The following is a 22,952-nucleotide window of genomic DNA, read 5'->3' as shown; positions in this document are numbered from 1 at the left end:
CCAGTGTATGGCTAGTTAAGGTACAGAAGAGGAGTAAGCATTTAGAAACTTTTATAGCATTTCTGATAATGCTGTGACATCTAATTGCATGATTTTGTATTTTCTGAAATCATCAATGTGTGATGGATTGTTAATTATAAAATTAAAGACCTAATACCTCAACACAATAAGTTAAGAAGCCTTGGCTAAGACTAAGCCTTTGCTTCAAGGATGTTATTTCATAAAGAGGATAAAGCAAATGAGCTGGTATCTTTAATGTCATACATTGCTTGGGAACTCTAATCTAAAGAAGATAAAATAGGGTAAAATAGGAGAAAACAGAATTTGCTTCTACTCACAAGCACATCAAGAGTACATCTGTGGAAGAGTTCTCACAGATCACCAGCTGAACACTAGCAGAAGACGCCTAAAGGCACAAGAAAAGTCCCCACACAACTGGGTTAGACAGAAGGAAGAAAAGAAAAGAAAAGAAAATTGGAAGGGGACATCAACCTCGACAGGCAGCTGAACGCGAAAAGAAATCCCTACACTTAGAAAAGCCCTCTGCAGGGAAACCAGCTGGAGCAGAAAAGGAGCTCCAGGGGGTCGGAGGGGAACGCTGCAGCTGGTCTGCGGAGGGCAGGGCAAAGAACTGCACGCGGGGTCAGCGCTGCGGTCCTGCACGCGCCAGGCTGAGTTGTGTGTCTTGGCGCAGAGGCGGACTGAGCCCTGAGACTGGGGTTTGGAGAGCAGACCCCAGGAGAGGCCTGCTGTCGGCTGTGAAGAGGAAACCTGACGGGACGGCAGGAAGGAGCTCCCCAACCCGGAAAGTTCGCTGAAGAAGCCCAGGACGCCTGAGGAGCAAGGCGCCACTGTCGAAGGGCCAGGCTCACCACTGCAATGCCTTCCCTTCCTGCAGCCCCCTGCCTTCACAGACACCGGGAGAGGCCCCAGTCTGAGCAAGCTCACCCGCACCCCAGGCCAAGGCCTCCTCAGTCCACACAGCCTCCAGGATCATGGGAGGGACTCGCACCGGAAACAGTCCGCCCCAGTCTGTTGCAACTTCCGGTCCGTCGCTGCCATTGCGGGCACTTCACGCAGACCGCAGCTGTGGCTGCGTTATTCCTCCTAGCCTGAGCAAGTAAGTGTGCCCCTATCAGCTGCTGCTTTCACTCGTTCTCACGGGGGCAGGGGACGGACACCCAGGGCCCACACGCAGAGCTGGACCCGAAATCAAAGTTGTGGCCCAGGGGCTGTGTGACTAAGGAAGAGGAACAGCAATCTTACCTTGCAGCCCCACAATCCACAGATGGCAGAAGTGCGGAAGCCTTAGTCACTCAGTCGTGTCTGACCCTTTGAGACCCCATGGACTGTAGCCCACCAGTCTCTTCCAGCCATGGAATATTCTAGGCAAGAATACTAGAGTCAGTTGCCATTCCGTTCTCCAGAGGAATCTTCCCAGCCCAGGGATCAAACCTGGGTCTCCTCCATTACAGGCAGATTCTTTACCATCTGAGCCACAAGGGAAGCCACACATTAAATACCCACTATCAGCTTGGTAAATCTTATATCTGAAGAATATCTGAATGGACAACAAACGCCTCCACAACTGAGATTCATCTAATTTTAGCAGCTGTGGACTTTGGGAGCATGTACACGTGGGAGTGGGCTAGGTCAGAGGCTGAGTTGCACCCACAGTACCCACTGCTGGTCCAGGGGCCTACCTAGAGGTATTGGAGTGCCTCCTGGGAGGTGGGGGTTGGCTGTGGTTCACTGTGGGGGCAGGTACACTGACGGCAGAGGCCCCAGGAAAATTTTATTATTACTATTATTTTTGTTTGTTTCATTTTGTTCTGTTGTGGTGGTGGTGGTTTTTTATTATTTAATATTTTTCTTTTAAAAATATTTAATATGTTTTTTTATTTTTCTACATTAACTTTTTAGTTTTTTTTCTTATTCTTTATTTTGGTTTGATCTTTTAAAAATCATTTTTGTGTATTTTCTTTATGTTTACCTTTTTTAGTTTGCTTTCTTTCCCTGTTTTGTTTTTTAGTTTGTTTTCATTTCAAAGTTCTTTTGTTTGATTGTTCTTACTTTTTTTTTTTTTCTTTTTTTGCCATGCTGCAATACTTGCAGTGTCTTGGCTCCCAGGCCAAGAGTTGGTCACAGTATCCAGGGCGGAAGTACGAAGTCCAGGATCTGGACCTGCAGAGAATTGCCCTCCCACCCCCCCAACCCAGGAAATATTTGTCCATGGTATCAAGATGGAATCATCTTGATCTGGTTACACCCAAATGCCTGTGGGCTCCAGTGCTGGAGGCTCATGACAACCAACCAAGAATATAGGAACACTGTGACACTGCCCCATCCATCAGCAGGCTGCCTGAAGTCCTACTAAGCCCATACACCCATCCTAAACCCACACCACCTAACCCAGCCCTGCTCATCAGAGGGGCAAGACCCAGCTTCACTCAGAGTGCACGCGCCAGTACCTCCCAGGAGGAAGTATTCACAGGCCGGTGGACTAAATTCACCCACCAGGGGGCAGACACCAGAAGCAGGAGGAACTACAACCCTGTAATGTGTGGGAAGAAGGCCAAAAACAGTTAGACACAATGAGATGACAGAAATAATTTGTAGACAAAGGAGCAAGGCAATAACCCACAAGACCAAATAAAGGAAGAGGAAATAGGCAATCTACCTTAAAAAAAATTCAGAGTAAGGATAATACAGATGATTCAAGACCTTGGAAATAGAATGGAGACCCAAATAGAGAAGAAACAAGTAATGTTTAATAAGCATCTAGAAGAAATAAAGAAACAACAAATAGTAACAAATAATACAATAGTTGAAAAAAAATACACTAGAAGGAATCAATAGCAGGGTAACTGAGGCAGAGAATGGTGGAAGATTCTGGAAGATAGAATGGTGGAAATAACCACCATGAAGCAGAATAAGAATGAAAAGAAATGAAGACAGCCCCAGAGACCAATGGGATAGCATTAAACGCACCAACATTTGAGTTATAGGGATCCCAGATGAAGAAGAAAAAGAGAAAGGGTCTGAGAATAATATTTGAAAATCTTACAGTTAAAAACTTCTTTAACGTGGGAAAGGATCTAGTCAACCAGGTTCAAGAAGCACAGAGAATCCCATTGAGAATAATTTTGAAGAGAAACACATTAAGACAAATATGGATCAAACTGAAAAAAATTAAATACAATGAAAAATGTTAAAAGCAGCAATGGAAAAGTAAAGATAATATACAAGGAAATCAGACTGAAAAGTGAGGAAATAGAAAATGATACACCATGCAAATGGAAATCAAAAGAAAGTTGGAATAGCAACACTCTATCAGATAATATAGACTTTAAAGAATATTACAAGAGCCAAGGAAAAGTGAAAGTGAAGTCGTTCAGTCATGTCAGACTCTTTGCGACCCCATGGACTGTAGCCTACCAGGCTCCTCCCTCCATGGGATTCTCCAGGCAAGAGTACTGGAGTGGGTTGCTATTTTCCTTCTCCAGGGGATCTTCCTGATCCAGGGATCAAACCTGGGTCTCCTGTATTCCAGGCAGATGCTTTAACCTCTAAGCCACCAGGGAAGCAGTCAAGGAATGACACTGTATATTGATGATGGAATTTATCCAAGAAAATAACATTTGTAAATATTTATAAACCCAACATAGGAGCTCCTCATGCTGAAGCTGAAACTCCAATGCTTTGGCCACCTGATGTGAAGAACTGACTCACTGGAAAAGACCCTGATGTTGGGAAAGATTGAAGGCGAGAGGAGAAGGGGATGACAGAAGATGAGATAGTTGTATGGCATCATCGACTCAATGGACATGAGTTTGAGCAAGCTCCAGGAGTTAGTGATGGACAGGGAGGCCTGGCATACTGCAGTCCATGGGGTCACAAAGAATTGGACATGACTGAGTGACTGAACTGAACTGAGAGCTCCTCAAAACAAAGGCAATCACTAACAGTCATAAAAGGGAACATCGGCAGTACCACAATAATAGGAAGGGACTTCAACAGTCTAGTTATATCGATAGATAGGGCATCCAGAGAGAAAATTAATAAGGAAACACAGGCCTTTAATGACACATTACACCAGGCAGACCTAATTGATATTTATGGGGCATACCATCAGAAAGCTACAGAATACTTTCTTCTCAAGTGCACATGGAACATTCTCCAGGATAGATTACATCTTGGGTCAAAAATGAAAGCTTTGGTAAATTTGAGAAAATTGAATTCTTATCAAGCATCTTTTCCAATCACACTTCTATGAGATTAGATGTCAACTACAAAGCAAAAAAAAAAAATTTCAAAAATACAACAACATGGAGGCTAAACAATATGCTATTATATAACCAATGGATCACTGAAGAAATCAAAATGGAGACAAAAAAAAATACCTAAAAACAAATAACAATGAAAACATGACGATCCACAACCTATGAGATGCAGCAAATGGAGTTCTAAGAGGGAAGTTTATAGCAATACAGTCTTACTTCAAGAAACAAACAAACAAAAATCTCAAATAAGTAACCTAACCTTCAATGTAAAGCAACTAGAGGAAGAGCAAACGAAACCCAAAGTCAGTAAGAGAGAAATCATAATCAAAGCAGAAATAAATGAAATCGAAATGAAGAAAACAATAGTAAAGATCAATGAAACTGAAAGCTTGTTCTTTAAGAAAATAAGCAAAATTGATAAACCTTTAGCTAGACTCATCAAGAAAAAGGAGAAGACTCAAATCAATAAAATCAGAAGTGAAAAAGGAGAAGATATGACTGACACCACAGAAATACAAAGGATCATAAGAGACTACTGCAAACAGTTATATGCCAATTAAATGAACAACCTAGAAGAAATGAACAAATTGTCAGAAGGGTACAACCTACCAAGATGGACCAGGAATAAACAGAAAATATGAACAGATCAACCACAAGTACTGAAACTGAAACAGTGATTGATTTTAAAATGTCCAACAAACAAAAACCCAGGACCAGATGGGTTCACAGGGACATTCTATCCAACATTTAGAAAAGGGCAAACACATATCCTTCTCAAACTCTTCCAAAAAATTGTAGATGGAGGAAGACTTCCAGATTCATTCTATGAAGCCATCAACACCTGAAACCAGACAAGGATATCACCCTCCCCCCCAAAAAAAAGAGATTATTACAGGCCAGTATCATATGCCATGATCAAGTGGGATTTATCACAGGGATGCCAAGGATTCTTCAACATATGCAAATCAATCAATGTTATGTGGTAAGTCACTTTAGTCATATCTGACTCTTTGCAATCCCATGGACTGTAGCCTGTCAGGCTCCTCTGTCCATGTGATTCTCCAGGCAAGACTACTAGAGTGGGTTGACATTTCCTAATGTGATACACCATATTAACAAGCTTAAGAATGAAAACTATATGATTACATCAGTAGATTCAGAGAAATCATTTGACAAATTTCAACACTGATTTATGATGAAAGCTCTCCAGGAAATGAGGATAGAGGGAACCTACCTCCACATGATGAAGGTCATATATGACAACCCACCGGGAACATCTTTCTCAACTGAGAAAACTGTGAAAAACTGAAAGCCTTTCCTCTAAGACCAGCAACAAGACAATGATTTCCACTCTCCCTACTATTATTCAACATAGTTTTGGAAGTCCTAGCCATGTCAATTATGGAAGAAAAATATAAAAGGAATCCAAATTGGAAAAGAGGTAAAACTGTTACTGTTTCCAGATAACATGATACTACACCTAGAAAATCCTAAAGATGCCACCAGAAAACTATGAGAGGTGATCAGTGAACTGGGTAAAGTTACAGTACACCCAATTACCATACAGATGTAGATTGCATTCCTGTAAACTAACAATGAAAGGTCAGATAGAGTTAATACGAAAACAGTCCCATTTACTATTGCCTCTAAAAGAATTTAAAAATATCTAGGGATATACTGTCGTAAGGAGGCAAAAGACCTATACTCAGAAAACTATAAGACGATGGTGAAAGAAATCAAAATAACACAAGCATAAGGAGAGATATACCATGTTCTTGGTGGGATCATGTTTGCTCTGCATCTATTAATGTGATCACATAGTTTTGGTTGATTTCCATATATTGAAGAACCCCTGCATTCTTGTGATAAGTCCTACTTGATCGTGATGTTTGATATTTTTAATGTGTTGTTAGATTTGGTTGATATTTTGTTGAGGATTTTTGCATATATACATATATATGCATATATATATATATATATATATATATATATATAGCTGATTGAGTTTGCTGTACAGCAGAAACTAACACAACATTGTAAAGCAACTGTATTCCAACAAAAAATAAAGACTATAAAATGAGCTAAGCAAATATCTGCAATGTAAGGCATTACTCTTCCTCTCTCTCCTCCCAGTTCTCCGCATTTTCGGCTTCCACCTCTGCTTTATCTCCTCTTTTTCCCTTTCTGCTTATTCTTTCAGATTCCTCATTTGTAAAATTTATATGTGCTCTCCCACAGGAGCTTAAGTCTTCTTGTCTACTCCTCAACTATTCCCTTTGCTTCAAACCAGATTTTACCATTAGAAGGAATGATGGTATATGTGAGATGTTTACTGTGTGCCAGAAATCACATTAACTGCTAACATTCCAGCCTGTATCCTAGCTTCAAAATTGAGGAAAAAAAATTCTGCCACTATTTTAATGGCCTATGGAAAAATTAGGGTGAACCCAAAATACCATTATTTTTCACCACTATACTAGGATAAGACTAATTTTTGTTTAAGACCTAGCAGTTTATCCTCACTAAGGAAACTGACTATTCCAGAAGACCTGGAGACACTGATACTTTACAACCCTAATAAATTCCTAGGACATTGGCGATCACAGTCTAATGACACTAGCAGTTGGTAAGACATCCATATGCACACACACATATGTGCACACACACATGCACTCACACACACATGCACTTACACAAAGAGCTACCTGTCAGGTTTTGAATGCCTTGCTCTGAATTATGACCAACAAAGGATCACCATATATTTGAAAAATTATTCTAACATGAAACAAAAGACACGCCAGAGAAAATCAGAACTCCACAGAAATAGAGGAAATACAGAGAGTGTAAAAGAAAACTAACCAAACCAACAAAAACTCTGAAAATGTATAATTACCATCGCTATTCAGTCCAGTTCAGTCACTCAGTCATGTCTGACTCTTTGCGACCCCATGAATTGCAGCACACCAGTCCTCCTTATCCATCACCATCTCCCAGAATTCACTCAGACTCGTGTCCATCGAGTCAACGATGCCATCCAGCCATCTCATCCTCTGTCGTCCCCTTCTCCTCCTGCCCCCAATCCCTCCCAGCATCAGAGTCTTTTCCAATGAGTCAACTCTTCGCATGAGGTGGCCAAAGTCCTGGAGTTTCAGCTTTAGCATCATTCCTTCCAAGAAATCCCAGGAACTGATCTCCTTTAGGATAGACTGGTTGATCTCCTTGCAGTCCAAGGGACTCTCAAGAGTCTTCTCCAACATCACAGTTCAAAAGCATCAATTCTTCAGCACTCAGCTTTCTTTATAGTCCATCTCTCACATCCATACATGACTACTGGAAAAACCATAGCCTTGACTAGATGGACCTTTGTTGGCAAAATAATATCTCTGCTTTTCAATATGCTGTCTAGGTTGGTCATAACCCTCCTTCTAAGGAATAAGTGTCTTTTAATTTCATGGCTGCAGCCACCATCTGCAGTGATTCTGGAGCCTAAAAAAATAAAATCTGACACTGTTTCCACTGTTTCCCCATATATTTCCCATGAAGTGATGGGACCGGATGCCATGATCTTCGTTTTCTGAATGTTGAGCTTTAAGCCAACTTTTTCATTCTCTTCTTTCACTTTCATCAAGAGGCTTTTTAGCTCCTCTTCACTTTCTGCCATAAGGGTTGTGTCATCTGCATATCTGAGGTTATTGATATGTCTCCCGGCAATCTTGATTCCAGCTTGTGCTTCTTCCAGCCCAGTGTTTCTCATGACATACTCTGCATATAAGTTAAATAAGCAGGGTGACAATATATAGCCTGGACGTACTCCTTTTCCTATTTAGAACCAGCCTATTGTTCCATTTGCCTCATTAGGTAGGTTTATTCCTAGGTATTTAATTCTTTTTTGATGCAATGGTAAATGAGATTGTTTCCTTAATTTCTCTTTCTGCTTTTTCCTTATTAGTGTATAGAAATGTGGAGATTTCTGTGTATTAACTTTGTATCCTGCAACTTTACTAAATTCACTAATGAGCTCTAGTATTTTTCTGGTACCATTTTCATGACCTTCTATGTATAGTGTCATGTCTTCTGCAAAGAGTGACAGTTTTACTTTGGTTTCCAATTTTGATTCCTTTTATTTCTGTTACTTCTCTGATTGCTGCAGCTAGGACTTCAAAAAACTATGTTGAATAAAAATGGGCATCCTTGTTTTACTCCTGATCTTAGAGAAAATGCTTTCAACTTTTCACCACTGAGAATGACGTTAGCTGTAAGTTTCTCATTAAAAAAAAGAAAGTGAAATCACTCAGTCATGTCTGACTCTTTGCAACCCCATGGGCTGTAGCCTGCCATGTTCCTCCATCCATGGGATTTTCCAGGCAAGAATACAGAAGTGGGTAGCCATTTCCTTCTCCAGGGAATCTTCCCAACCCAGGGATCAAACCTGTGTCTCCCACATTGCAGGCAGACTCTTTACCATCTGAGCCATCAGGGAATCATAGATGATCTTTATTATGTTGAGATAAGTTTCCTTTATGCCCAGTTTCAGAAGCTTTTGTTGAAATTTGTCAAATGCTTTTTCTGCACTTATTGAGATGATCATATGGTTTTTATTCTTTAGTTTGTTGATGTGGTATACCATGCTGAGTGATTTGCAGATATTGAAGGACACTGCATCGCTAGTATAAATCCCACTTGATCATGGTGTATGATCCTTGTAATGTGTTGTAAGATTAGGTTTGCTCATGTTTTGTTGAGAATTTTTGTGTTATGTTCATTAGTGATATTGGCCTATAATATCCTTTTTTTTTTTTTTTGCAGTATCTTTGTTTGATTTTGTTATCAGCATGATGCTGGCCTCGTAAAATGAACTTAGGAGAGTTCCTCAACAATTTTTTGGAAGACTTTCAGAAGGATAGATGTTAACTCTTCTCTAAATGTTTGACAGAATTTGTGAAGTTGTCTGCTGCTGGACTTTCATTTGTTGCAAGGTTTTTAATGACTGTTTCAATTTCAGTACTTCTCTTTCCCCCAGTATGAATCATTATTAACTAGCAAAATATGGTTAACTACGTAAGGATGAAAGAGATTGAAAAGCAACATGAGAGGAGAAAACGTAGGGAATGATTAATATCTCGTGGCTGAAGGAGAGTATCTAAGGAAGGAACATCCTAGAAGACCTTCTTTCTCCTAGGCTAAGATGCACATCTTATTTGGAGAGAGGTGTCCTCAGCCCTCTGCATGTCAGAGAGGTTTGTTGAAGTATTAATGGACTGTGGATAATGGGTAGGCACCCTCTTTCTGGGGTGCCCGTGAGCTGCAGTGGGTGTCCTGTGTGGTGTGAACAGCTGTGCCTGAAAAGCAAGGAAGAAAACACACGGGAATTTGGAAAAAGAAGCCCCTTACTAGTCAATGCCTTTCCGTTTTCCTCCATAAAAACTCTACGGACAAATGCTAACATGGTGCAAGTACGCTCAGTCGCTCAGCGGTGGTGCCAGCTTTCAAAGGAAAAGTGTCTACAAGATTCAGCTCCATTATCACAAAGCAAGAACAAAAAGGAGGTAGATCAGAGCTAAGAGGCAAAAAATTGATTCTTACTGGCAAAAAAGTTCTAACCCAACATGGTCCAACTTAACTTGTAATGATCTATATGTTCAAATATTAATCTTCAGGCCTTTAAAATTCTAATACGGACATTTTATTTCCTTAAAAAGAACAATAAAAATAAATATTGTAGTGAAATATTCCACATAAATCTAATATTCAGTTGAAAAAAAAATCTACTGGGTGCTACAAACACCCTGTGTCAAGAGGGAGAGGATATATATGTAGTTATGACTGATGAAAGTGAAAGAGGAGAGTAAAAAAGTTGGCTTAAAGCTCAACATTCAGAAAATGAAGATCATGGGATCCGGTCCCATCACTTCATGGGAAATAGATGGGGAAACAGTGGAAACAGTGGCAGACTTTATTTTTTGGGGCTCCAAAATCACTGCAGATGGTGACTGCAGCCATGAAATTAAATGATGCTTACTCCTTGGAAGAAAAGTTATGACCAACCTAGATAGCATATTGAAAAGCAGAGACTTTACTTTGCCGACTAAGGTTCGTCTAGTCAAGGCTATGGTTTTTCCTGTGGTCATGTATGGATGTGAGAGATGGACTGTGAAGAAGGCTGAGCACCGAAGAATTGATGCTTTTGAACTGTGGTGTTGGAAAAGACTCTTGAGAGTCCCTTGGACTGCAAGGAGATCCAACCAGTCCATTCTGAAGGAGATCAACCCTGGGATTTCTTTGGAAGGAATGATGCTAAAGCTGAAGCTCCAGTACTTTGGCCACCTCATGAGAAGAGTTGACTCATTGGAAAAGTCTCTGATGCTGGGAGGGATTGGGGGCAGGAGGAGAAGGGGATGACAGAGGATGAGATGGCTGGATGGCATCACTGACCCAATGGACGTGAGTCTGAGTGAACTCTGGGAGTTGGTGATGGACAGGGAGGCCTGGTGTGCTGCAATTCATGGGGTCACAAAGAGTCAGACATGACTGAGCGACTGAACTGAACTGAACTGATGACTGATTCACACTGTTGTACAGCAGAAACCAAACAACATTATAAACCAATTTTCCTCCAATTAAAAAGGAAAAAAATGTGCCTTGTGTTTTCAAAGCTCACAATCTTGTGAGATAGAGTCATGTGTTGTTAATTACAATATAATATGTTCAGACTGAACCATGCATAAGAAGCTGTAAGAATACAGTCCACACATTTGTAAATAAATTCACCTAAAGACAAAAAGATGCATAATGTGCTACAGGATTTTGACAAGGGTCATCCTGGAATATTTTACTCTGAAAGCTTCAGTGTCAAGAAAATCAGACAAGTTAGATTAAGTTCAAAGAAGGAAGACAGGAATGATAAATGGAATAGAGAGACTGGTTTGTGAAAGTCTAAGACAAATCTGTATATTAGATTAGCTCTATGACAAGGAAAGAAGAGAACAAGCATGAGTCAGATGTAAATACAAAAAAATTGTAATCAAAGAATAGCACAGTAAGTGGAATTTAGCCTAAGTCTACAAACTTTTTAATTGGGGAAGAGATAGGGTTTGAGTTAGGCCCTAAGTATGGATACATATTCAACGAAAAGAAGACACGTGTGTTAACAAATGGAGAGCTTGAGCAGAGTCCCATTACAGGAAATTTCTGTTTAGCTGCCAGTTGGGCTAATGCAGAAGATTGTGGAGAGATACAGGAATACCTGTGTGTGAGAGCAAGGAGCTACGTTCTTCCACCCAGAGAGTAGGTCCTGGGAAAGTCTGAGTGAATGAAAGAGGAATTAAAGGAACTGTTAAAAGAATGTCAAAAGAAGGAGCTGCATGTGGAAAGCGCTGAAAGGATGAGTCTGACCATTCCCTGGAGACCGTGGGGAGTCATTGGAGGGTTTGTTGCTGTTCTCTTTGGTTTAATTTTTTACAGTCTGTAAAAAAAAAGAAAAAAAGAATTGTGTAAACACAATTTTGGAACTACATCTGTGAACCTCCTTCCTATGGGAACACAGTATAGAGAAGGGTAAGAATCATACGCCATTTAAGATGCCACTTCCAAAATCAGAATTCCTCTGTTAACCCAGCAAGAGAGAGAAAGGTATTATTCTTTTTTCCCCTCCTCTTTCTTGTTCCTAGAATTTACTCTTCACACAATCCTTCAATAAGTAATCCTCCTTTAAATGTGTGAGACCATAAGTTTGACTCACAACTAAGAGACCAGAACTCTTAAATGAGCTGAGTGGATCGTTTTAATCTTTGAACTGCCTAGTCACTTCACCTTTCTAAGCTTCAGGTCTTGATTCACAGTTAGCCAGAAATTCTATGAATGTGCCATAATCCCTGGGTCCCTGCCAGCCTCCTTCCCCATTCCAAAATCCTTGGTAGTCAATCTGAGTGTTTTGCCAAGGCAGTGTAGACTGAATAGCTTATTCCATTGTTTTTGCATTTTGAATCTGTGTGTTTATGTGTATCTACCACACACACACACACACACACAAACACACACTCCAAAGTAAATATACACATTTATTTGTACTCCTTAATGAAAATAGATTTTTTTCACATATTATCTTAGCAAAATTTATAAGTCTGTCCAACTGTATATACTATGACAGTCAGCAACCCACATCAGACTTTGTAAGTTAGAAGTAGAATCCTGTATGTATCTCTGAGGAGACTTTTGATTTACTGGGAACCTCAACCCTAGGGAAATTTACTCTGGAGATTCAGCTGTCCAGTATTATAACTTTTGCATTCACAGCTTCTGCAGGTATCTGAAGAGCAGCTGTGATAAAGAGGGAATAAATTCATAAACTGTTGTGCCCATACTTGTTCCGCATTTTCTACCACTAAATCTTGCCATCTGGAAGGACTACCTTTTAACATTCACTTGTCAAATACCTATATCCTTTCTCAAGGACTAATTAAAACATCATCTCTCTTATGAAACCTTGTCTGAGTCTTTGTCCCAGCCACATCCTACTTCTTCTGCCTATAAGCCCTCAGAGTAGTTTTAATTTTTATTTTAACATTTGTCAAATTTGACTTTGAATTATGATCATCTGTGTATTTGCCTGTCCCTTAAACTTTGATATTCCTTGAAGTTAGAAGCCATGCTCTGCTTGATATGATATCATTATTTACAATTCCCAATATTATATTTAAAACAAATTTCAGTAATTTGATTTAATTTATGGATCCAGATATAGTAATTGAGAAGGCTTCAATCATTATTTGTAGGATGTCTGCTAATAAACAATTAAAATGCTCCCTCCTTGTTCTAAAAAATTTATTAATATTCTTAAGATTATATTTTGATGACATTCTATGATAAAAATAAAAAGTACTTCTGTGTATTAGTCTACTCATATGAAACTGGTTTTATGAATTCAAAAAGGGGTATATAAAATGGACCGTATGTATTGCAAAACCCAGTGAATTGTAATTTCTTCTTCTGTAAATGGAACAGTTTCAGTGAAATTCCAGGAAAGTTACTAGATCTCATTTAATCTCCAATAATGAAAGAAAGAGTGTGAGTGTGCAACTCTGATCAATAATTTTGCCAATTTCTATTTCCCATTAAATTTCTAAGGGATCTGAGCAAATAAAGACACATTGAAAAGTAGAATAAATGTTGTAAATGTGTACAATATTGTAAATTTCAAATATAAACTGTGTTAAATTCAAAGCTATCGTTTCACTTTTCAAGAAAGTCAAGTACTTGCTCTTTGTCACTGACCATACTCCCAAATGACAAAAACATTTTCAATCACTGGAATTAACTTCCTCCTGGAAAGTGCCCTAAACATCTCTTTTATTCACATTTTTATTTCAATGGCCTAAGAACCACATTGTCACACAAAACCACCACAATGAAACTTGCAAAAGTTCCTCTTCTAAAAGCCAAAATATGTGAAACAGATTGCCAGTCCAGGTTTGATGCATGAGACAAGGTGCTCAGGGCTGGTGCACTGGGATGACCCTGAGGGATGGGATGGAGGGAGGTGGGAGGGGGTTCAGGATGGGGAACACATGTACACCCGTGGCTGATTTGTGTGAATGTACAGCAAAAACAACTGCAGTATTGTAAAGTAATCTGCCTCCAATTAAAATAAATTAATTAATTTACAAAAACAAAGCCAAAATAGACTAACTCATGAGCATAACATCATCCCTCTTGGCTTGCATCAGGGAAAGAGGATCTTCTCTAATGTAAATTTCTGGCACCACAATTCTAGGATACATAAGATACTTACAGCGCTGGATATGACTCCTGGAAATGTCACTTTTTGACAGTTAATTTCAAATAGAGGTTCGCACAAAAATAAAAAAAGAAGAGATTTTTATGAGGGAGAATCTGTGAGAGAAAACAAAAAGACAAAAAAGAATTGAGAGCAGGAGGAATACTGAGGAAAGCACTTGGCAGGCACAGATCAGACTTGCTCTGTGCTAATCTCTTTTCATCTCTTTGAAACTTTTCCTCTTCCTTGGAAACCCAGCTTGATTTTACAGCTTAAGCCCTGAACCAACTACAGCCATGGCAATTTTGCAGAAAGTCCAAACCATTCAGGCAACAGAAGCCTTGTCAAGATTACACAGAACTGTTTGTGCATTTTATTTCATTTTTAACTTGACAGGTGAAATTGAGTTTATGATGGCAGAAAGTGCAGCTTGGAGATCAAACAATTTAAGGTGCTTAGCTATAACTTGTCCTTGCAAATCTGCCTCACCAGTCAGAACTGAACAAAAAATAAGCAGATTGGACAAGATAATTTAAGCATCAAATGAGAAAAATAAAAATGAACATTTTTCTCTCATGTACTCTTCAATTTCCCAAAGGCTGGTAAATTATTGAGGTATTTCTTAAAGGTATTAGAATTATGAGTAGAATCATCACTCTCATCCATATTAGTAACATGTCATATTTTCATCTTACTCTATTCTAATATTATAACATTTTTTAAAAGTTTCAGAATAAAAGATGAAACAATTTAGCTACATATTCTCTCTATTCAGTCACATCAGAAAATATTGAGAATTTTCACTGTGTGGAAACTGTTGTTCCATCAAACAATAGCTATTAAAAGCATCTAAAATGTCTGTCACCATGTATGATACTTAAGTTAATATCAACTTTATCTATTCAAGTAAATAACTTCTCAACGTTATATAATTATTATCATTAGCGTGACTGGTATTATTTAATTTCAAAGATAGTTCCCAGGTCCTTAAGAAAGTCAAGGCATGAGACTGGCAGAAGATTTACACATGTGAGTGGCAGAGAATTTACAACTACAATTTACAGAGAGTTCTAAAGTAAATACTCTAATAAAAGAGAGGTCAGAGGCCTGTGTTCAGGAAGAACTCTGCTGAAACTTTCGTCAAGATGGACAAGATATCAAGAACCATCTTAATCACCACTTCAGTTCAGGTCAGGTCAGTCACTCAGTCATGTCTGACTCTGTGATCCCGTGAACCGCAGCACACCAGGCCTCGCTGTCCATCACCAACTCCCAGAGTTCACCCAAATCCATGTCCATTGAGTCAGTGATGCCATCCAACCATCTCATCCTCTGTCATCTCCTTCTCCTCCTGCCCTCAATCTATCCCAGCATCAGGATCTTTTCAAATGAGTCAGCTCTTTGCATCAGGTGGCCGAAGTATTGGAGTTTCAGCTTCAGCATCAGTCCTTCCAATGAACATCCAGGACTGATCTCCTTTAGGATGGACTGGTTGGATCTCCTTGCAGTCCAAGGGACTCTCAAGAGTCTTCTCCAACACCACAGTTCAAAAGCATCAATTCTTCTGTGCTCAGCTTTCTTGACAGTCCGACTCTCACATCCATACATGACCACAGGAAAAACCATAGCCTTGACTAGACGGACCTTTGTTGCCGAAGTAATGTCTCTGCTTTTTAATTTGCTGTCTAGGTAACTTTCCTTCCAAGGAGTAAGCATCATTTAATTTCATGGCTGCAATCACCATCTGCAGTGATTTTGGAGCCCCCCAAAATAAAGTCTGACACTGTTTCCACTGTTTCCCTATCTGTTTGCCATGACGTGATGGGACCAGATGCCATGATCTTCGTTTTCTGAATGTTGAACTTTAAGCCAACTTTTTCACTCTCCTCTTTCACTTTCATCAAGAGGCTCTTTAGTTCTTCTTCACTTTCTGCCATAAGGGTGGTGTCATCTGCGTATCTGAGGTTATTGATATGTCTCCTGGCAATCTTGATTCCAGCTTGCGCTTCCTCCAGCCCAGCGTTTCTCATGATGTACTCTGTATATAATCACCACTACACTGTGAGGTTTGTGAGCAAAAAAGTAACTATTTCACTTCTACATCTAAGTGCCTAATATAGTTACTGACCATAGGTCCTTAATCACATTTTGGTAAATGAGTATATGAATGACTATGCTAGAATACTAGAATACTTATCTGTGTTAGAATACTTATCTGTGTTAGAATACTTATCTGTGTTATTTAGGGTATTTAATATCTCTAGGCTTCAAGGTCCTATAAAATTGGAAGAACATTCTACATCTTATAGGTTACTGTTAAGGCTAAATCAGCTTATGTATGGAAAGGCACTGAGAATATTGTTTCAATAACTAGACATGACTCAGCAATTCTACTTTTAGATGTATACTCAAAAGGGGTGAAAGCAGGAGGCCCCCCAAAATTTTGCTCACCAAAGTTCATAGTAGGATTATTCACAACAGCCAGGAGATGGAAACAATTCAGATTCTATCAACAAATGAACAGATAAACAAAAATTCACACGCACATGAGTGGAGAATTATTCAGGCGTAAAAAGGGATTGAAATTATGATTTGTGCTAGAACATAGATAAGGCTTGAAGAATTACACCAGGTAAAATAAGCCAAGCAAGAAAGGACAAACAATGTATGTTTCCACTTATATATGGTGCCTGCTGCTAAGTCACCTCAGTTGTGTCCGACTCTGTGCGACCCCATAGCCAGCAGCCCACCAGGCTCTCCCATCCCTGGGATGTTCCAGGCAAGAACACTGGAGTGGCACCTGGAGTAGACAAATTCACAGCTATAGTAAGTAGGATAGCGGTCACCGAGGCTTGGAGAAGGGGCAAGGGAGTGAGGGGATGAAGAAACATTGTCTAATGAGCACAGGGTTTCTGTTTTAGATGAAAAAAAACTTTTGGAAATGGTTAATTGCTCAACATTGCCATTGAATTTTGACATTTAAAATTGACTTAAAGTGATTAGAAATGTAAATTTACTTATGCATATTTTATAGCAGTAAAATAAATGAATATTAAAAATGACTCCCCTGTAATACCAATATTCCATTTAGCATAAGATTAAATTTCTTCCAGGCTGCAGAGGGTTGCATGGTGATGAAAAACAGCTCCAGATATGGATTCAGAAGTCTTTTCCTCCAGTCTCAGTCTTGTCACTTACTAGACATAAAATTTGAGCTAGCCGCTGAGGTCCCTTGCACTTTAATTTTCTCCAGTTATAATAACCAATACAGCTGTTTTGAGAGCTTGAAATTATTAATAAAAAGTAATAATGCATATAAAGTGTTTTGTAAACTCTAAAAATTATATAAGTGGATGGGGAAATTTTTATTATACATTCATTTAAGAAGCTTAGTAATAATCTTATCCTTGAAATGTACTTATTAACTCTTCTTTAAGTGCCCTACAATACTGTTATTGTTGGTAAGACTCAAAGTTTCTTTTTTGTTCATTTTTCTCTACATCAAGTACTGAAGAGCAAGTTTTTAGAATAACAAGAAAATGCTGAATTTCTGAGGAAACCACTTTTGTATTTATTTTTCTTACATTAAACTTTTCCATTTATATTATTTATATACCATTTGTTTATTGTTTATTTAGCCTCATTATACATACCTTAGGAAGAAGGAATAGCTATATTATATCTTGTATGGGGACAGATGGTTCTACAAGTATTACAAGTATTTAAAAAATTAATTTTGCTACCTGTTCTCATCTTCATTCCAAACCAACTCAATCCATTATCAGTGTTTACATTATGAAACATATAATAAGAGTTTGACATGGCGGTATATCCAACTGGATACTATCTTATAAAGTCCTTTGGCTACATAATTACATTGGAAAATAATGTAATTTTTGGAAATTTTGTAATGTAATTTTGGAAAAAATGTAATAATTACTTGCAAAAGTAATAAAATTTATTACCCTTACATAATAGATTAATACCAAAATTACTGTGATGTCAACAACTAATTTCTTGTTTCCCTCCTCAGTGGTTATGTCTTTGACTATGATTACTACAGAGATGACTTCTACAATCGGTATGTAAATTTCTCATCCTTGTTTCCGTTTGATTTAAATTATCTTTTAACTCTTCTGTACCTTTCATTCACAGAGATTATTGATTAATACATTTAAATGATATTTTACAGTGAAAAAGTAAGTCTCAATAAAATATAAGACGGACAGATTTTCATCTTGCGATTGTACCTACTGCAGTATAGAAGATCTTGGACTTTTAGACTTTGGTGGTGCTTAAGCCTAAAATTTGGTTTCTGATATTTGGGTGATATTCTAAAGATTTATTAACCAATATTATTTTCCAAATCTTGAAATTGGCATTCTTGACTTGGAATTCTTCAAGACTGAGAGATTTATAAATTCAGACAATGAGTCCAACCTTCTAAAATACATCTACTTCCAACACACAAATTCAGTAAAAATTACGGACAAGTCTTGCTCTGCAAGGTAGTGTGGGACCACAAAAGAAACCATGCAGAGTGATGTTAATAATCAATAGGGGAAATAGGATTTTCCATGACATTTAAAAAATTTTTGTCAAAACATTAAAAACTCTATCTTATAAATGTATTTATTATACATGTATACATATATAGAAATTCCTCATGCATACATATAGGAAAATACAGTGAAACAGTTATTTAGTATACTAATTTAAAATTGGAACATTTTAATGTAAAAATACTAAGAGTTAGTGTGCTTTTTTTCTTGTAAAAATGACTTATCAAAAGTAATTTGAATGGTACTAGCCTTCTTCTTCTATTAGGATATGAGGCAAGCACCTCTTTTACCCCTCAGTGAATTGTTATACTACTGTACTGGATCAGCTTCAACATTTCATCAATGTTGTGAACTACCTCTAAGATTTCCTCCAGATGATTCCTTTTCTTTGCCAATTTCACTTCCTCTGGGACATCTTCCTCCCTTTTCAGCACATCACAACCACTTTCCTCCTTTATGTCAGTATGTTTTATTTACCTAAATTCCTCTGCCTCCATCTCTAGAGTCTCCTGAGTGGAAGAGTGTCCGCATCCCTACAATCAGCTATTTCTCCTATAATTTTAATTTTACTCCCCGTTTCACTCCTCGGTTCTTCGCTGTACCCATTCCCTCTTTTGATTATCCATTCTTACAAAATTCCACGTGGGTTCATCACCAGGAAGCAAAGAGATCTGTGTGTGACCTAACAACTACACAATGACAAATCACAGACTTTGAAAGAAGTGATGCGATTGGTCACTGATTGTCAGGAACATCTGTTAATTAGGTAGAGATTCATGGACTGAAAAACCAGCAGCAAAGCTTGGACTTTATGAAATTACTCACAGTTAATATACGTGGTAAAACTGAAATTTGACTTTTGCTGTTGGGGGGATTGGTGTTATTTAATTTAGGACTGGCAAATGAAATTCTGGTAGAAGAGGTATGCGAAACAAGAATTATCTGTGTTAGGTCTTTGGACCGTACACACACATACAAAAACAAAGTAAATATTATTTAAAGTTCTATTCAAACAAACAAACAAATATCCCAAGGCATAAAAATGCAAAGCTAGAAAAACAGAACATTTTACGTAGGAAGAAACTACATAATCCCTCTTAAGGGTCGTCTCCTCTGCTCAGCCGCCCGGGTCCTCTCCCAGCCCCAGGAGATCTCCGTGTTCCTTCCTGTCTGGGGACCTTCCTCTGCGCTCTTTTTCTGCTCCTGCCTCTCTCCACTGTCTAGTTAAGGACTCCGTTCTTCAGGACTCCTCTCTCAGACTGAATGAGGTTCTTCTGTTTCCCTCTCCGCACCTGTTACCGTTCCTTTACGGTACTGCTCCTCGTTTATATTGCTAGATTTCTCTCTGCAGTGAACAATATTTGGTTTATTTCTGCTTGCTTTCCTTCCTCCCAGAGGGCAGGAAAGATGCTCAGCTCTGCTTATTGTATCCTCAGGCACTATCATTAAGTCTCACGCATACTGGAAACGCAACTTTTGTTATTAATTCATTTCCTTAGATTTAGAGACATTTTGCTTTCTCCAAGGTCACATAGTTGATTCGTGGCAGCACTACAATCATAAACTAGGTCTCCATTTATATTCAATAACCAACTGTGCAGATTCGCAAAACAGAAGGGGAGCAATATTGGCCTATGGTTTTACATTAAAGGAAACAGCCTTATCTACACAAAATCAAATCCACAGTCATACCTTTAGCACCACTGTGTTCAAAGCTAAGCAAGTGATTTCTCTAGTCATCCTTTTATGACCAAATATAAATCTTTAAGGACAACTTTCTCAAATAATTTTTCAATTTATGTAAAATGTAATATTTAATTTTAACTATTTAATAGCTTGTAATAACTCATCCTAACAATGATGTGAAGATCTGGCAGCATTAAAATAATCCCATTTACTGTTTAAAAAAAAAAGATAACTTTAAGTAGTCTTTCAATTATTTGAATATTTCAGTTTTTGACAATTTCAGAGCATTTTCTGATACTCCTCTGTGTCAGGATATAGAACACTGTCTTCATTGCTCTGAATAAAGTTGCCAACTAATATACATTGTCTTTTAGACTGTCAATAGTAAACTGTTTTCACATTGTTATTGCTTAAATATTTTCTATCACGTGACTTCCTTACACATTTTAAGAATTTCTACTTAAAATGGAGTAGATGGTAGGAGACCCAAGTTCTAATCAACCTGTAAACTTTGGGTCAGGTTTACAGTTTTCTCAGGGACCCAGGCAGCACTCGTGGTAAACAGCCTGCCTGCCAATGTAGGAGACGTAAGAGACATGGGTTCGATCCCTGGGTAGGGAAGATCCCCTGGAGGAGGGCATGGCAACTCACTTCAGTATTCTTGCCTGGAGAATTCCATTGGCAGAGGAGCCTCTCAGGCTACACTCCACAGGGTCACAAAAAGTCAGACACCAACTGAAGCGACTTACCACTCGCCCAATATTTGCATTTTACTGTGTATATGTTATAGCTCAAAAAATCGTAAGATACATATGTAGATAGACGATAAATAAATATATTTTACAAGCAAACGAACAAGAGCCTTAATCAGCAAGTAATTACAGAGCCTGAATCTTTCAGATGGTTCTACATCACACACAAAAAGCTAACAGAATAATTTCCGAAATCATTTGCTTCTCTTATATAAAACCTGTTTGGTTTATAGGTATACCGAGATCCGAATGGGTGTGCTGCTAACAGACTGTCTGAGCAGCCTGCGTTCTCATTAGTTAATTTTTCATCTTCTGCATTTGGCTGAAAGAGAGAGAAGCATCTGCCGTAGTAGACACAGTCAGGAGTTCCCTGTGAACATAGATTCCCCAGGAAGGGAAAAGAGTGGAGAGGCTGGACAAGAGAAATAGGCCAGTGCTATTGGTTTTATCCTCAGTAATTCCTCCTTAGTTACATTCTGCTTGTGTTTATCATTAACTTTTTGCTCTTTTTACTAATGGCACACGCGTGGGCAATTTATTTAACGCCACAAAAACCTGTCTCATCGATGAAGTGAATATGAAATTAATGCCTACCGCATGATATTGTTTTGAGGATTCAATGAAGTAGCATATTTTTATGACCTGCATTTTGCCTGGTGTGTGTTTTGTACTTAATCAATGTTAGCTACTGGTAGCCGACAGTAACCATTAATAGTGATAGAGAACAGGTTCCTTATACTGATATTCAAGTAGCAACGTCCCTGTGACTGAGGAATACACTGACTGATCAGCCGTGCTTCCACAGTAAGCCCATTGTGACGCCTCTGGATCATTCTTCTTGTATTGTTTTCCCTCCTCTTGCCCCCCTGGAGCATTCCAGTTGCAGCTGAACACTCTCATCAACACTCAGCTATTCCCATTCACTCCATGCTGCTTGGTTTTCTGTCAGGAAAACAGACATCATATAGTTATGCTGAACAAGGAGAATTGCTTGTAAGAACTTTCTATGTATTAAGGAACTAAAAAAGGCAAAAACAAATAAACAACAACACAAAACCCACAATGATATGATGGAGTCAGCAAACTACCTCTATCTCTACCACCTCTGGGGTTGGAAAACAGGAAAAGGTAGGATTATCAGATATCACTCTAGAAAAGGGGGCTTACAGAGCTCACGTTGAGAGTAGCAAGGTCAGCTTAGTTGCTGCTACTGTATCTGAACCCGAAGAAACCCACGGGGCTGGAACCCAGACCTCTAAGGAAGCAGTGTCAACGGATGCCTGGGTCTCTGAGGAAGAGTGGAGGCTGTTCTGCCAATGTTGCAGAAGTGTTCAAACTGGATCCAGGGGCCACTACTGGAATGCATTGCTGCTGTCAGGGTGGAGAAACAAGGCTGCAGTTACGCTGGAAACACAAGAAGCCGAAACAAAACCAGGAGGCAAAACAGAAAGGGTCAAGTCCTCTCTTCCTGTTCCAATCATAGTCTCCTTCTCAAGCCCTTAGCTGGCTGAGCCTAGCAAGGAGCCGGCGGGCCCCGGCAGAAGCGCGGTTTACCGAGTCTCAACTCCAGCTGTTACTAAATGCCTCACATGATGCTGAGGGATCATGTCTCAGTAACTGACATTCACTCACACCCTATTGCTAGCCTATTTCTGCCAGGCTTGGGAATTCTCATATAATGGGCGAGTTTCCACTCTTGCATTGTTTTAGCTTAGGAAGCTTCTCTACACAAAGTTCCATCGTAATGTGAATGTTTCAGTACATTTATCCAACAGAAACTTTTCCAAAACCTAATTGAGTGTTTCTCCATGGTTTCAGGAATCATGAAGTGAAAATGAAGTGTTAGTTACGCAGTTGTGTCCAACTCATTGTGACCCCATGGACTGTAGCCCTCCAG

At 38.9% G+C, this 22,952-nt stretch overlaps 1 protein-coding gene across 7 annotated transcripts in view; it reads left to right on the top strand.

The window, feature by feature from the left end:
- RALYL (RALY RNA binding protein like) overlaps window positions 1-22,952 on the top strand; it is an 885,605-nt gene that overhangs the window by 693,495 nt on the left and 169,158 nt on the right. For all 7 annotated transcript variants that reach the window (XM_069600698.1, XM_069600702.1, XM_069600700.1 and 4 more), the window contains one exon: window positions 18,089-18,136. In XM_069600698.1, the coding sequence (XP_069456799.1) occupies window positions 18,089-18,136 (48 nt within the window). The remainder of the gene's footprint in view (window positions 1-18,088; window positions 18,137-22,952) is intronic.

This window comes from Ovis canadensis, chromosome 9 (assembly GCF_042477335.2).
Source record: "Ovis canadensis isolate MfBH-ARS-UI-01 breed Bighorn chromosome 9, ARS-UI_OviCan_v2, whole genome shotgun sequence".
NCBI lineage: Eukaryota > Metazoa > Chordata > Mammalia > Artiodactyla > Bovidae > Ovis > Ovis canadensis.
Note: the sequence above shows the minus strand (reverse complement) of the source record. Positions and strands in the feature narration are given on the sequence as shown.